At 36.2% G+C, this 16,262-nt stretch overlaps 1 protein-coding gene across 3 annotated transcripts in view; it reads right to left on the minus strand.

Annotated features, from left to right (window-relative positions):
• HYCC1 (hyccin PI4KA lipid kinase complex subunit 1) overlaps nucleotides 1–16,262 on the minus strand; it is a 63,977-nt gene that overhangs the window by 23,412 nt on the left and 24,303 nt on the right. For 2 of the 3 annotated variants that reach the window (XM_080664063.1, XM_080664065.1), the window contains exons 3-7: nucleotides 11,709–11,810; nucleotides 6,752–6,931; nucleotides 5,514–5,594; nucleotides 4,891–5,006; nucleotides 2,212–2,307 (exon numbers count right to left, since the gene is read on the minus strand). In XM_080664063.1, coding sequence (XP_080520189.1) covers nucleotides 2,212–2,307; nucleotides 4,891–5,006; nucleotides 5,514–5,594; nucleotides 6,752–6,931; nucleotides 11,709–11,810 — 575 coding nt within the window. The remainder of the gene's footprint in view (nucleotides 1–2,211; nucleotides 2,308–4,890; nucleotides 5,007–5,513; nucleotides 5,595–6,751; nucleotides 6,932–11,708; nucleotides 11,811–16,262) is intronic. The other variant, XM_080664064.1, reaches the window with a different exon arrangement.

The raw sequence follows: 16,262 nt of genomic DNA on the forward strand, positions 1-16,262 counted from the left end.
AGGAAATAAAATTGAATAGGAGTATATGATTATTTCTACACTGGGGTGGATAGCAGTATGGATGGTAGTGTCATTAAATGAACTTGGACAAATAAGATACTGTTTTAGAAGATGCTAAGTTTTGGATATATGGTATAGATGTCTTTATCTATATCTGTATCTGCATTCCTGAGCCCTACCATCTACGACACTACTCCAGAATAGAAGCTCGGCTTTATAGTCTGCTTTAAGGTCTAAAGGTGAAAGTTGCTGCATCAAGTCACTCCTTAAACTAGTTTTTCTCAAGTGTTGGTCCCTATTCTCATTTTAGTCCATAACAAAGTTTTACTAGACCACAGTGACATGAGAAACAAAGAAAGCTAAACATCTCATTTTTAATTTATAAATTATTGTCCTTCCCTTCCACTCTCCCTGTTTTTTGATATTAAAATAAGTTTCAGTTTTGTTAAATAATGTTGATGGTAGGTATTTATAACATCACTTGGCAAGATAAAAACTTGGCAACACTATGTAGATATTCTACCCGCTCCATCTTTTATAAAAATTTTACAGATCTTATAAAATTCAAGAGTCTGGGCACCTGTGACTAACAAGAAACATATTAGAGAAACTCAGTAAGTGGGAAAGATGGCACATTGGTATCATCTTCCAACGTCTAGGAAATGTAATTATGCTAATTTAGGAATCATCTGACTCTCCAATTCTCTATCTTCTCTTACAAGCCTCTTGCTTTATTACCAACCTTCTCCCTCTGGTCCTGTACAGTTTTATATCTTATTCAGTATCAATTTCTGATTTTCTGTTTGGTTCATTTTGATTTGATTTCTAAGTATTGCTCTATGCACCCTCCCTCTTACTTATACTTCAGAGTTACATTTTCTAAGTAAGTCCCCCAAATCTAAATTATTCTACAAGTTTATTAATTATCTATTATCCCTATTTACTTAAATTACCAAAGGCATTTTCTATATCTTTTTGTTTTGGTTTGTTGTTTATTTGTTTTTTAAAGGTAACATGTTCATCATAGCATATCAGATTTAGAAAATGACAGAAAATGACACAGGAAAAAATTAAAATAAACCATAATTCTACCAATCAGAAATAACTATTGTCATATTTTAAATCAATGCTGGAATCATTGCATATATAATCTATCAGTAAATACCTTTTTAAATCAGAATTTTTAAATGCTTGCATAGTATACCTAAGAACTACCATAATTTATTTAACCAATCTAGTGGCTCAATTTTGTTTAAACAAGGAAAGCTTAAAAACTGTATCTCTTACTTATTTCTTGGTACCAAATTAGAGCACAACAGAAATAAAAAATAATTGTTTTTAAAGCAAACAAAACAGAAACAACCACATGCCAAATACTGAAAGATCATAATGGCTCCATCCTTTTAATTATATAATATTATTCTTTTCTGGTGAAATATTCCATTGAATATTCCAAGAGTGTCCACCTCAGCTTCTTCGTTGTATTTTTTGTGACTATAATAACTTTCTATGTGTTGGCTAGGCAAACTTCATATTAACTTATTTAACTTATTTCCCAATTTTTAATCCTCACCCAAGGATATTTTTCCATTGATTTTCATAGAGAGTGGAAGAGAGAGGGAAAGTCAAATAGAAATATCAATGTGAGAGAGGCACATTAATTGGTTGCCTCCTACACACACCCCAACCAGGGCCCAGGCCGGGGAGGAGCCTGCAAGTGAGGTATATGCCCTTGGCCAGAATCGAACCTGGGACCCTTTGGTCCGCAGGCCGACGCTCTATCCACTGAGCAAAACCAGCTAGTGCAACTTATTTAACATTTTAAATACCCCTAACTGGTGTGGCTCAGTTGCTTGGAGCGTCATCCCGTACGCCAAAATGTGGTGGGTTTAATTCCCTGTCAGGGCACATACCAAGGTTGCCAGTGTGACCCCTGATTGGGGCTCATGTGGGAAGCAACTGATCAATGTTCAATTCCGTCATGGCATAGACCAAGGTTGCAGCTTTGATCCCTCGTTGAGAGGCAGCTGATCAATGTTGCTCTCTCACATCGATGTTTCTCTTTCTCTCTCTCCCTACCTTCTCTTGCAAATCAATAAAAAAAGTTTTAAACAAATAATAAAATAAAACAAAAACAACTTAGATATATAACAAACTAGCAACCCTAGATTCATATATTTCAATATTAAAAACATTTAAATTTTAATTTACCTTGAACAAATCTGACACAATGATTGAAGAGAAACACTGGGCATATAGGTTAAGGCAGCATTGTAACACAACAAAAGGAATGTCAATACTTCAAACCTAAAGATAAACCAAAAGAATATTTACAAATCTTTAAAATTTTAAGTCAATCATAATTAAATTAAGCAGGCACTGGGGAGAGGTATGTTACAGAATAAACCTATATAAAATAATCACAACAATAATAATACAAAACTCCAAAAAGAAAAAAGACTTCCCAAGTAACAGTCACATTAAAATTATCTTAAAAATTCGACGTTTCCAATGACATCTAATGCAAAGGATAAGTGGCAAATTGGGAATACGGTTTTTTTCTCTTGTACAATGACTCAATATTTTAAAAAATTGTTATACAGGGGAAAAACCAAGATGGCGGCATAGGTAAATACCTAAACTGCTGCCTTGCGCAACAATTTCAAAACTACAATTGAAAGACAAAATGAACATCATCCAGAACCACAGGAAGGCTGGCTGAGTGGAAATTCTACAACTAGAAGTAAAGAGAAAAGCACGCTGAGACTCAGAGGAGCTGCAGGAGGCAGAGGTACGGAGACATGCGGGCGGAGAGGACTGGCAACTGAGTGCGCGGCTGGCTTTCTCAAGCGGGAGGGAGACAAAAGCTCCTGACTGCGCTGGACTCCAGTTCCAGGCGAGACTCTGGGGACCCAGACTCATTCGGGGTGAAACTGGACTCTCAGGAAAGAGAAAAGCACACTGAGACTCAGAGGAACTGCGGAAGGCAGAGGTACCGAGGCGCGCGCACGGAGAGGGCGGGCAACTGAGGGCACGGCTGGCTTTCTCAAGCGGGAGGGCAGACAAAAGCTTCTGACTGCACTGAACTCCAGTTCCAGGCGAGACTCTGGGGACCCAGACTCATTCGGGGAGAAAGACTGTCTGGCAGCGGGCGGAACTCGAGGGCGGCTTTCTCTCAGAGGTGCTTGCAGCAATTACCATGGGACACTGAGACACAGGGGCCTATTAGGGTGGGGCTGACGAAAACCAATGCTGTCTGCTCTACCCTGAGACTCTGCCCCATCCAAGCTGAGCACAGAGGCTTTTGCAAGTCTTGTCTCATAAGGGTGTCTCCAGCACAGAAGTTCTCCCAGCATAGACACAGCTGATCCTCACAGCCAATTGGCCTGGAGGTCAATTCCTCCAAGGGATACCAACAACAATCAAGGCTTAACTACAACAAGACTGTGCACACAGCCCACAAAGGGGTGCGCCAAGAGTGTCCACCTCAGGTAACTGGGGAGGCTGAGCCACTGGGCCATATAGGACACCTAGCACACAAAGCTACTCTATCAACTCAGGGAAGCAAGCAAAATGCAGAGACAAAGAAACAGATCACAAATGAAAAAAATGGAGGAAAACAAATGACTGGATATAGAGTTCAAAACCATGGTTATAAGGTTTTTCAAGAATTTTCTAGAAAAGGCCGATAAATTTAGCGAGACTCTCGAGGATATGAAAAAGGACCAACTAGAAATTAAGCATACACTGACTGAAATAAAAAATATGATACAGAGATCTAACAGCAGACTACAGGATTGCAAGAATCAAGTCAAAGATTTGAAATACAAAGAAGCAAAAAACTCTCAACAGGAAAAGCAAAAGGAAAAAAGAATAAAAAAATATGAAGATAGTGTAAGGAGCCTCTGGGACAACTTCAAGCGTACCAACCTCAGAATTATGGGGGTGCCAGAAGAAGAGAGAGAGCAAGATACTGAAAACCTATTTGAAGAAATAATGACCGAAAACTTCCCCCACCTGGTGAAAGAAATAGACTTACAAGTCCAGGAAGCGCATAGAACCCCAAACAAAAGGAATTCAAAGAGGACCACACCAAGACACATCATAATTAAAATGCCAAGAGCAAAGACAAAGAGAGAATATTAAAAGCAGCAAGAGAAAAACAGTTAGTTACCTACAAGGGAGCACCCATATGACTGTCAGCTGATTTCTCAACAGAAACTATGCAAGCCAGATGGGAGTGGCAGGAAATATTCAAAATGATGAACAGCAAGAACCTACAACCAAGACTACTCTACCCAGCAAAGCTATCATTCAGAATGGAAGGTCAGATAAGAAAAAGCTAAAGGAGTTCATTACCACCAAACCAGTATTATATGAAATGCTAAAAGGTATTCTTTAAGAAGAGGAAGAAGAAGAAAAAGGTAAAGATAAAAATTATGAACAACAAATACATATCTATCAACAAGTGAATCAAAAATCAAGTGAATAAAAAAATCTGATGAACAGAATAATCTGGTGAATATAATAGAATCAGGGGCATAGAAAGGGAGTGGACTGACAATTCTCAGGGGGGAAGGAGTGTGGGGGGTGCAGGAAGAGACTGGACAAAAATCGTATACCTATGGATGAGGACAGTGGGAGGGGGTAAGGGCAGAGGGTGAGATGAGAACCGGGTGGAGGGGAGTTATGGGGGAAAAAAGAGGAATAATTGTAATAATCTGAACAATAAAGATTTATTAAATTAAAAAAAATATAAAGACATTGGCACACAAAAAAATAAATTAAATAAAAAATTGTTATACACAACTCATTAAACATTATTTATAAGCCTACTGAAATAATGTTTTTAATCAGTGTGGTAGTATAGGTTATGTCTCTACAGCATACCTATTCTGTGCTGTTAGCATCTCCCTTTGGGGGTGAGGTCCACTGTACACAACTTTTGACAAACCATGCTGGGATAGTGCACTCTCAGTCAGAGCCATGGACCCAATGCTGGAAGGCTTAAAAAAAAAAAAAAAAAAGGACATTTGAATAAAGAAGAAATAAAAACCTTTCTGTTAAAAATGTGATACTTAGAATACATATACCACTAAGAATAATTGCCATGAAATCATATATCTTAAAAATATTCAGATTGTCTACTAAATTTTCTGCTCAAAGAATAACAAACAAACTACAAATAGAAATAATAGTTTAACTTCAAAAATTCTACATAAAACTTTGGAAAATACATAATTGCTACCAAAAAAAATAGACTAGTCTTATCCATTGGAAGAAGAGAAAAATATTTCAAAATGAATACTTTAAATAGATTTCTTAAGAATCAGATTTTAGAGCTTAATGATTTTGAATTCTCATTTCAAATTTGAAAATAGCAAATACTTTAGTGTTTTATACTTACAGTACTAATAAATTGATCAAAAACTTTGTCTCAATAACCAGACCCCAATTTATAGCAACTTCAAATCTTAACAATAATAAGCATACTTTGATAAAATGCCTCTTACTTCATGATATACAGATGGTTTGGATAAAGATGGAATCGTAAAACTCAATACTTTGCTATGTCCTTGTTTGTCAACTATTTCCTACAAAAGTAAAAGAAAGTATATTAAAATATTTATGTTTTGCACATAAATTTAAAAGTTAAATTTAAATTTTTATTCTCAAGTATGACCGGAAAAGAAAAGAATTTTAAAGTCAACTGAAATCTTAAATTATGATAATCCATCATAAATTATTGAGAAACATTTGGAGTTAACCTTCCACTTTTAAAATATAAGTAATATAATACTCTGGTTTCTCTTCAGATTGCATAAATCTTTCACCTTTTAAAATTTAAGTAGCATAAAAAATTAAATATAAGTAACATAATTTCAAGGATGGCTGACATATAGATGTAATCTTAATAGTCATTAATTTTTTTAATGTAAAAAGTTACATTTTCTAAATCAATTTACACAGTTATGAAATATGTCAAGAAAAAGTTCTTACTTTCTTTTCCATTTTAAAAAGTAGAAATCTTAAGTATCTAGAATGTCATACTAATTAATATACAAACACTACTAGTAATTCAAACTACATGTTAAATCAATGTTATAAACTCTGGAAACAGTCCAGATTTTACAGAACTATTAGTGGTAGATGTTAGACTAAATTTTTTTCTCCTAAACTTTTTGTGAAGGTCACAAACAATTTATAGACAATAGATTTTAAGTTTAAAAACTTTTAAATTCAATAATGATATTTTCAGATACCTCTATAAAAGAATTGCTCTTATTTTCAGTCTTCAGTCAATCCCAAAAGATTTATTTACATAACTAGAGGCTCGATACACGATATTCATGCACAGGTAGGGTCCCTAGGCCTGGCCAGTGATCAGGGCCGGCCAGGGCCTCCCTACCCCAGCTGCTGGCTACTGGCCAGGACCTTCTTTCATTCCGCGTCAGCCCCTGGTGGTCAGCATACGTCATAGCGAGCGATCAAGCTCCTGGTCTCCTGGTCAAACTCACAGGGACACTTTGCATATTAGCCTTTTATATATATATAGAAGATTATATGTATGCCCATATAGCCCTCAACCTCATAAAGTTATGTTTGGAAGAATGAGCTGAATCATTTGATGTACAAAAAAAACAAATATTAGATTTACAAACATGAAAAGTAGTTGCTATTTGCTTTTGCTGATAATGTTATGCATTTGCTTTTTCCAAAAAACATTTTGTTAACCACATTAAATACAAACCAAATTGTAAACCCCTAGAAGAAGAGCTTCAATGCATCCACTGCTGTGCACATTTCTGCTCGCTGAGACGGCTAGGTAGCACCAAATCAGTTCTGGAAGAAACTGCAGTGTAAATCGAAGTAACTTCTCCTCTCCACTGCGATAGAATTCAAAGAGCTGGTGACAGACAGGTTCTAGCAACTGGAACAGGGCAAAATGTTAATTCAAAGATTGGACTGTATTTGAAAAACATTGATATATAAAATATAAAAGTTTTTCTTTGATTGGTAATTACTGAAATATATAAATGTGTTTCCCATTGTTTTGTGGGGGAGAGCAAAACTACTCATTGCTAAACTATTTAGTAAAATTTTGAACTCTATTGGAAGGCTCAAGCAAAGCAAGTGTATATAGAAGCACTTTATAAACTTTAAAATATTTTATAACTCTAAGTTAGCATTGTTATTAAAACCATATCTTTTTAACTTCTTAAAATAACTAGGACATAGTTCCTCCTTAATATCTTTAATACCCTTTCTTCCTAATTAAAAAAATGCCACTATATAAATAATTGGCTACAGGGTTGGAGAAATTGAAGTGGGAATCCTAGGTAGTTACTGTCACCTCCTAAGTTTAGAATTAGGCAACATTTGACAACAATGACTGGTGTGTGCAATAGCTGAATAATTACAGAGCCCTTAGATCTACATCCCTATTGTAACCATGGTTAATTGCACTGGATAATCTAAACATTGTTGTCATTTTGTTTTAAACATGATTTGGAAATTATCTGTATAACCTTTCCTCTCCCACCACAACCTCTGAGCTATCTGTATAATAGACATTTTTAAAATCAGAAAGTCAAGATAAGAGACCCTTGTATGTAAGTATTATTATAAAGCATATTCAGTGATCACACACAGTCATAAACAAATATGTGAAGAGATTCAGAGTAGTCATTTTTCACACCATCAGGCAATAAATTTAAGTCAAGTTACTAAACATATTTTCAAAAACTACCAATACTTGTAATGAACAGAAACTAATTTATAATGGATGTTTATATATATACTAGGGGCCTGGTGCATGAATTCATGCACCAGTGGGGTCCTTCAGCCTGGCCAGAGGGATGGGCCGAAACCGGCTCTCCAACATCCACCGAGGGGTCCCAGATTGCGAGAGGGTGCAGGCCAGGCTGAGGGACCCCACCAGTGCACGATCAGGGCCGGGGAGAGATGCAGGAGGTTGGCCAGCCGGGGAGGGACCACGGGAGGGCTCCAGGGCATGTCCGGCCCATCTCGCTCAGTCCCGATCAGCAGGACCCCAGCAGCAAGCTAACCTACCGGTCAGAGCATCTGCCCCTGGTGGTCAGTGCACGTCATAGCAACTGGTTGACCGGTCAACTGTCTGCCCCCTGGTGGTCAGTGCACGTCATAGCAAGTGGTTGAGTGACCTTAGCATATCATTGGTATATTATGCTTTGATTAGTTGAACGATTGACCGGACACTTAGGATATTAGGCTTTTATTATATAGGATTTTTTTCAGAGAGGAAGGGACAGGGAGAGAAAGATAGAAACACCAATGATGAGAGACTCATTGATCGGCCGCCTCTTGCACGACTCCTACTGGGGACCAAGCCCACAACCCGGAATCAAACTGTGCGTGACCCCCTGGTTCATAGGTTGGTGCTCAGCCACTGAGCCACATCAGCTGGGCTGAGTTGTCTTTTAAGAATATGGATTACAGCATGGGAGAACATATTTGTCAATGTTTTATCCAACAAGGTTTTAATCTCCAATATTTGTAGGGAACTCATACAACTTAAACGGAAGATAAACAATCCAATCAAAAAATGGGCAAAGGATCTAAATAGACACTTTTCAAAAGAGGACACACAGAAGGCCAAGAGACACATGAAAACATGCTCAGTCACTAATCATCTGAGAGATGCAAATCAAAACGACAATAAGGTACCATCTCACACCTGTCAAAATGGCAATCATCAACAAATCAACAAATGACACGTGCAGGTGAGGATGTGGAGAAAAAGGAACTCTCGTGCACTGCTGGTGGGAATGCAGACTAGTGTAGCCACTGTGGAAAACAGTATAGAGTTTCCTCAAAAAATTAAAAATGGAACTCCCATTTGACCAAGTAATCTCACTTCTAGAGATACTAGTATATCCCAAGAAATCAGAAACACCAATCAGAAAGGATATATGCACCCCTATGTTCACAGCATCACAATTTATCATTGCTAAGATTTGGAAACAGCCTAAGTGCCCATCAGCAGATGAGTGGATTAAAAAACTGTGGTAAACCTACACAATAGAGTACTACGCTGCAATAAAAAAGAAGGAACTCTTACCATTTCCAACAGCATGAATGGACCTGGACAGCATTATGGTAAGCGAAATAAGCCAGTCGGAAAAAGATAAATATCACATGATCACATTCATTTGTGGAATATAACGAACAACATAAATTGATGAACAAAAATAGATCCAGAGACACAGAAGCATCAAACAGACCATTCAACCTCAGAGGGAAGATGTGGGGGGAGGTTAAGAGAGCAACCAAAGGACTTATATGCATGCATATAAGCATAACTGATGGACACAGACTGTAGAGGGGTGAGGGCATATGCTAGGGGTGGAAACAGCCGGGGAGAGGTCATTGGGGGGAAAAAGGAGACATATGTAATACTTTCAACAACAAAGAATTTTTTAAAAAAGAATACGGATTACACACTGCCTTTACCACATTAATCAGGCAAAAACCATAAAACAAAATTATATGCAAAACCTCCTAAATCAGTGCTTCTAAATGTGTGGTCCATGGACTGAAAACCATCAACAAACTGTTACCAGTCCCCAACAATATAAATACAGAAACCGAAAGGAGGAAACTTTTATAGCAACTTGATATTGCTACAACATCCAAGTGGATGATCAGCAGACTTATTCAGAGTACAGATTAGTTAGGGTTGATCAAATCTGTGTGGGTCCTCACATGTGATGTGAGTTGCATGTTCACCATGACCATTAGGTATACATATTCTGTGACATATTAGAAAACTTTTAAAAACTGGTCTTTCATCACAGTTTGAGAAATAGTGCTATAAACCATTAGAGCTGTTTTCACTGTTAATTTGAATAAAAGAAATGCTATGAACCAAACTAGCCTATCAGAAATTTACCTTAAAACTCTATCCAAAGTAGCCTGGTTAAAACACAGTTCATCAAAAGAATAATTTTTAAGTCTTTCAAAAATATTAAGCATAAAATGATAAATAAGATTTAACTTGCTTAAAAAATTATAAAGCACATAGCTACACTTATTCTACTTGGTAAAATAATTCTCAACTAAATATGGAAAACTTTAAAACAGCTTTTACCCAAACATTAAAAACTAAAACTCTTCAAGAAACAACTTACACAAACTATAAAAATTAAGAAGCTTTGGGGAGGGGGAAGGGACAAGCAAAATATGATTATTCTATTCAGTTATTCCAGTAAACATTTTTGTCACTATACTCCTAATCTTTCCTTCAGCACTTAAAATTCATGATGCACTTTATAGCACAGTCAGCAGAAGCTGGGTTATTCCAGATCCCCTCCAAAAGAGGTGAACTACTCAAATAACCAAAGACTCTAGTTCTGATAGTTTCATCCCAAAGGCACATAGGTCTATATAGGACTGAACTCCAAAGTATAAGTTATTTTAGCACTGAATAATAATAATACTCATGGTATTAGAGCATATCATGTCTTCTACCAAAATCAAGTACAAAAGAACCACATGTCTCATATTCCTCCCCTCTATTCCCCCTCTTTCCATTCTAACTGGCACAGCTCAGGTTCTCAACAGCTCCCTCCTAGGCTACTTTCATAGCTTCCTAGTCTCTTGTTTTGAACTTTTCCATCCTCCAAATATATCCGCCACCTAGCCACTTTCTTAAAAGAATAATCTAATCAAGTCATCCCTTCAGTGCAAAGAAAGTCTAGACTGTTTATGATAGATTTCAAGATCCACAATAGTTACAACCCAATCTATCTTTCCAGCCTCAGTTCCTACCAGTCTTAACCTCTCTTAACTACTGCATTAGCCTATGTAATTGCTTTTTTTCTAAATGCCATGCCTTTTTATTGTCAACACTATTTCTAACCCTTTTCTATTTCTATTATGAATGATGGGATTTATAAGCATCAGAATCTGGAATACAGATCATTTTAGCACCTTCGAACTAAATTTGCTACCAAGAAAGAAAGAAAAGGAGATGGAAGCAAGAGAAAAGAAAGAAGGACTGGGGAACACACCAGCCGGTGCTTGCCTTTCCTGAAATGCCTTACATTTTTTTCAGGCCTCTGTAAATTATCCCTACGGCTTAGAATGGTCTTTTATCTTGTACACCTGGCAAATTCAAGCATATCCATCTAGCACCAGTTAAGAATTGCCTTGGAAGTATGTGTTTACTTACTTTCTACTCTTTCCTCTTTTGAGAGGAATACTACTCATCTTTGAAAGATGCTACTTATCTTTGATTTTCTATTGCCTAGCATTGCGGCTGGCTCATAGTGGACACAAATATTTGCCAAAGGAGTAGATGAATGTAGTGACCCAGACTTTTCTAGGCTACCTCAAGCAAGATAGAGAGAGATAAGGAGGAACATGTTCAGAAATGGCTTTTGGATTTTGGTAATAATTCTATTTCTTGGCCTGGGGGTGGGTACACTGGAGTTCATTTTATTATAAATGTTTTTTTACTCTGCCATTTTTGAACATACGGTATTCTTCTCTTACCCCATTTCTCAAAGGCAATCAGTTAAACACTAATAATGTACACTATAGTTGTCTAAACACATATTTTTCTTACTCTTTTATATATGTTATACTTCACAATAAAAATTTTAAAATCAATCAACTGTACTAGTACAATCAATAGTTCTAGTACAATAAACTGTAAGAGTACTTACCTCACTTTGTGGCTCCTGGATAACTTTATAAAGAGATGAAACTAAAGAACTCTTATCTTTCAAATTTGTGGCATAATTTGGTAAAGATGCTTCTGGTAGTGTCTAAACAAAATAAAAAATACATTTTATTTTTATGAAATGTCCAGAATAGGCAAATCCATAGACAGAAGGTAGACCAGTTGTTTTCAGAGATTGGGGGATGGGAGAGTTGAAAGTGGCTAACAGGTACGGAGCTTCTTTTTAGGGTGATGGAAATGTCCTAGAATTTGATGCTAGTGTTAGTTGCACAGCATTATGAATATACTAAAAATCACATTGTCACCTTAAGACAAAAAAAATTGTTGTGTGAATTATTTCTCAAAAAAATAATTGCAAAAATAAAACCAAAAATATGTTTAGTCCTCTTATCAACAGAGATGTAAATTAACATCAACACTTCACCATTAATCACAGTGTAGGGTAAAAAATGAGAATACAAACCATGTGTAAAGCCAGAGATACATTTTTCTGTAGTATTATATAAGTTAAAAATCTCATTAGCCATATTGATCCTGCTTTTTTCAAAATCCTGCTTTTTAATAAACATTATATTAATAAACATTGTTGTATAAGGATTGAATGTTTCAAACCTGAAAGCTACAGATCATTATCAGAGTAACTCTTCTGAGTTACATATTGTGACTGTTAAATTAGGTAAGGCTGTTCTCCTTTATAAAATTGGGGAGAAATTTTCTCAGAACTGCAGAACAAGGTAAGCACACTACCAACAAACCAGTTTGCCTCATGACATTCAAAATATAGACAACTAATCACAGCTTTCCAGCATCACCCATTCAGAAAGGACACCATGACCATAGAGGAATGAGAAGAGATAAAACTCCAGGAGTAAGTCAGATGGTTTAGAATAAAAGTAGTAGGAAAATCTGAAAAGCAAAAACAGAACACTTCATAACAAAGGATAAAAACCTATCCTAGAAAATACCCCTTCCTTAACAACATGTCTGTCTTCCAAGTCATTCTTCTTTTTTTTTTAATATATTTTATTGATTTTTTGCAGAGAGGAAGGGAGAAGGATAGAGAGTCAGAAACATTGATGAGAGAGAAACATCAATCAGCTGCCTCCTGCACACCTCCTACTGGGGATGTGCCCGCAACCAAGGTACATGCCCTTGACTGGAATCGAACCTGGGACCTTTCAGTCTGCAGGCCGATGCTCTATCCACTGAGCCAAACCGGTTAGGGCCCAAGTCATTCTTTCTCATGCACATTACTTCCTTCAAGCAATCAATCAACAAAAATCCAGCAGCAGATATTATCTATATACCTATATATATATAAGGGTGAGTGACCAACGACCGTGCGCCCGTCTGTCCGTCCAACCAGCCAGTACATATGACACGCATCTTCTTCTATATATATAAGGCTAAGTGACCAACCACACGTCCATCCGACCGCCAAACTGACCGGCCGGTACATATGACGCACACTGGCAATTTAAAAATAAACGACTCATGTATGCGTGATATTTGTCCTGTCTGACACTGGCCTCCCATTTAAATTAATTCAAAGACAGTTTCCCATGATGCCAGCATTTGCAATGACTATTAATAAATCACAAAGACAAACTCTAGACAGAGTAGGAATATTCCTACTTGAACCTGTTTTCAGACATGGTCAGTTATACGTTACTTTCTCTCAAGTTCGAAGAGTGTGACGTTAAAGTTAAAGTTGTAAATACTTCACCACAAGAGAAATTAGTCAAGCACTCTGAAAGTGTTTTTACTCTTAATGTGGTATACAGAGAGATATTAGAATAAGTTTAATCAATTTATCAGTCATTGTTTTTATCAATATTGTTTTTATATCATGTTTTTGTTATTTTTATATCATGTCTTTGTTATTATATCATGTTGCTATTGTTTATTTATTATTCAATTTATGTTATTTTCATATACATTTTACTAATTTTCTTTCATCTTTGACACTTCTAATATAGAGAAAGGGCGAATAGCGATATTAAAATATTACTTCTAATTACTTTTCTTTTAATGTGCACGAACCCATGCACTGGGCCACTAGTGTCTCAATATATTGCTAACAGTCATTCCAAGATACACTATTTTTTACATGTCCCATATCCTAGTATTTCATGATTTAAAGTGGGTTATGGTTGCCCAGCCAGTGTAGCTCAGTGGTTGAGCATTGACCCATGAACCAGGAGGTCATGGTTCAATTCTGAGTCAGGGCATATGTTCGGGTTCAGGCTCCATTCCCAGTGTGGGACGTGCAAGAGGCAGCCAATAATGATTCTCTCTCATCGTTGATGTTTCTATCTATCTCTCCTCTCTTCCCTTCTGAAATCAATAAAAATATATGGTATACAGATATTTATATTTTTAAAACAAACAAACAAACAAATAAATAAACAAACAAACAAATAAATAAATAAATAAAATAGGTTATGGTTAGTATACATAGGTGTATGTGTGCATAAATACACATAGAAAATTAAACAGCATAATTTTTATAATAAGGATATCTGATTCATTTTCACTTTACTGTGAGCTCCTTGAGGATAAGAACTATCTTATTGCCTCTCCAACCATAGCACTCAGCACAAAGCCTGGTACTCAAACATTTGCTGAAGGAATTTATTATAGATGAACAGAATAAGAAATGAATATTGTCACTGTTTACACACCAGTAGATTCTTTAAAATTAGGTCACATCTCACTTTAGGTTATATAAGTAAATAGATAGTTTTAAATTTTAATAAAATAGTTTTGTTCAGCAGAGTAGTAAGTAAATGTGAACTATCTGGGAACCTTCCACCATTCTCAGGTGTTGGTGGAGGGGAGGAGTTTTACTGCAGCTGTTTACATAAAGAAGAGATTAGGGCATTCTTCAATATTTCAAAAGCATGTAACAAAAGATCTCCAGACAACATTTCATTTCCCTTATTTGATCAAGAGTAACCTAATATTGGAGGAATTTATATAAAAGGAAATAATAGTCAAATAAACAGCAGATTTCTAATACGCTGGATAGAAATGAACCTGAATTATATATGCAAACTACATTATTTTATATACACATACATATGTATGTCTAACTATAAAATTTTAAATTGAGTGAATTGAAATTAAATCATAAAAAAATTAGTAAAAAATAAAGATTATTACAATATTATACTATTTAAGCTAAAAATGGAAGATTCATTTAAAATGTGAGCTACAATTTTAGTTTATGTGCCAATTAAGCCTCATGAGGTAAAATATTTTCTGTGAAACAGCCAAAGACAAAACAAACAAACAAAAACAGCTCTTTTTGGAAAAGCCAACCTCTAGAAAATACCCTGGACCAAACTACTACTGTTAAATGACAGGATAGGTCTCCTAAAAATTAGTGCCATGAACTATTGGATTTTATCACAATTCTATTTGTATTTCATTTTGTGAATATAGGAAAAGTTAATTTTGTTTATACAAGGGGAGAAAACATAATTGCTGTATTTACGAACAGTGCTTTGAAAACCTTAAGATCTAAAAGACCCTAATGATTTAAATAGTGTTACAGCAAATCTTTATATTTTTCTGCACTTGTATCAGTTCAAAGGTACTGGCCTTTCTTTTTCCCACTAATTTTTTTAAAAATTTTTTTTAATATATATTTTTATTGATTTCAGAGAGGAAGGGAGAGGGAGAGAGAGGTAGAAACATCAATGATGAAAGAGAATCATTGATTGGCTGCCTCCTGCATGCCCCCTACTGGGGATCAAGCCCGCAACCCAGGCATGTGCCCTTGACTAGAATCGAACCCAGGACCCTTCAGTCTGCAGGCAGCTCCATCCCCACTGATTTTTAGAGAGAGTGGAAAAGAGAGGGAAAGACAGAGAGAAATATGGATGTGAGAGAAACACATGGATTGGTTGCTTCCTGCACGTGCCCGACCAGGGCCCAGGCTGGGGAGGAGTTTGCAACCAAGGTATGGGCCTTTGACCGGAATGGAACTCGGGACCCTTGGGTCCACAGGCCAACACTCTATCCACTGAGCCAAACCAACTAGGGCAGTACTGGCCTTCTTAAATACCAGTTAAGCTTTCACACTTTTTAGAAGGCAGAACTGGAGACAAAAAAGCAGTTATTGGAAATTATGTTGGAAAATTAGTCTTGGTAAAATTTGAAGACAGATGCTTCATAAGAAAGTATCATTTGGCAGATGGTTTTTTTAAATGTAAGGATGTGATATGGGTTAGGTGAAAGAGAATTAATGAAGATGGACAGATGGGTAGAGAACCAATAAATAAAGCAACTCTGTTCAAAAACATTACACATAAGACTGGATTTTGAGTTACACTGAGATTCAGTGATTACCAGAAAATTGAAAAAATTAGGAGTCTGGAGTCTGGAAATCTGCTAGATAAATCTATATATAGCATTAAGAAAAATGATACAATCTGAAAGATAATTTGGTACAAGAAAAACTTTAAAAAGCTAGAGGTTGAAATTCATGAAATCGTAAAATAATGAAGTTCCAGTCTAATTATTTTGTTGG

This window comes from Plecotus auritus (genome assembly GCF_963455305.1).
Source record: "Plecotus auritus genome assembly, chromosome: 4".
Classification (NCBI taxonomy): Eukaryota; Metazoa; Chordata; class Mammalia; order Chiroptera; family Vespertilionidae; genus Plecotus; species Plecotus auritus.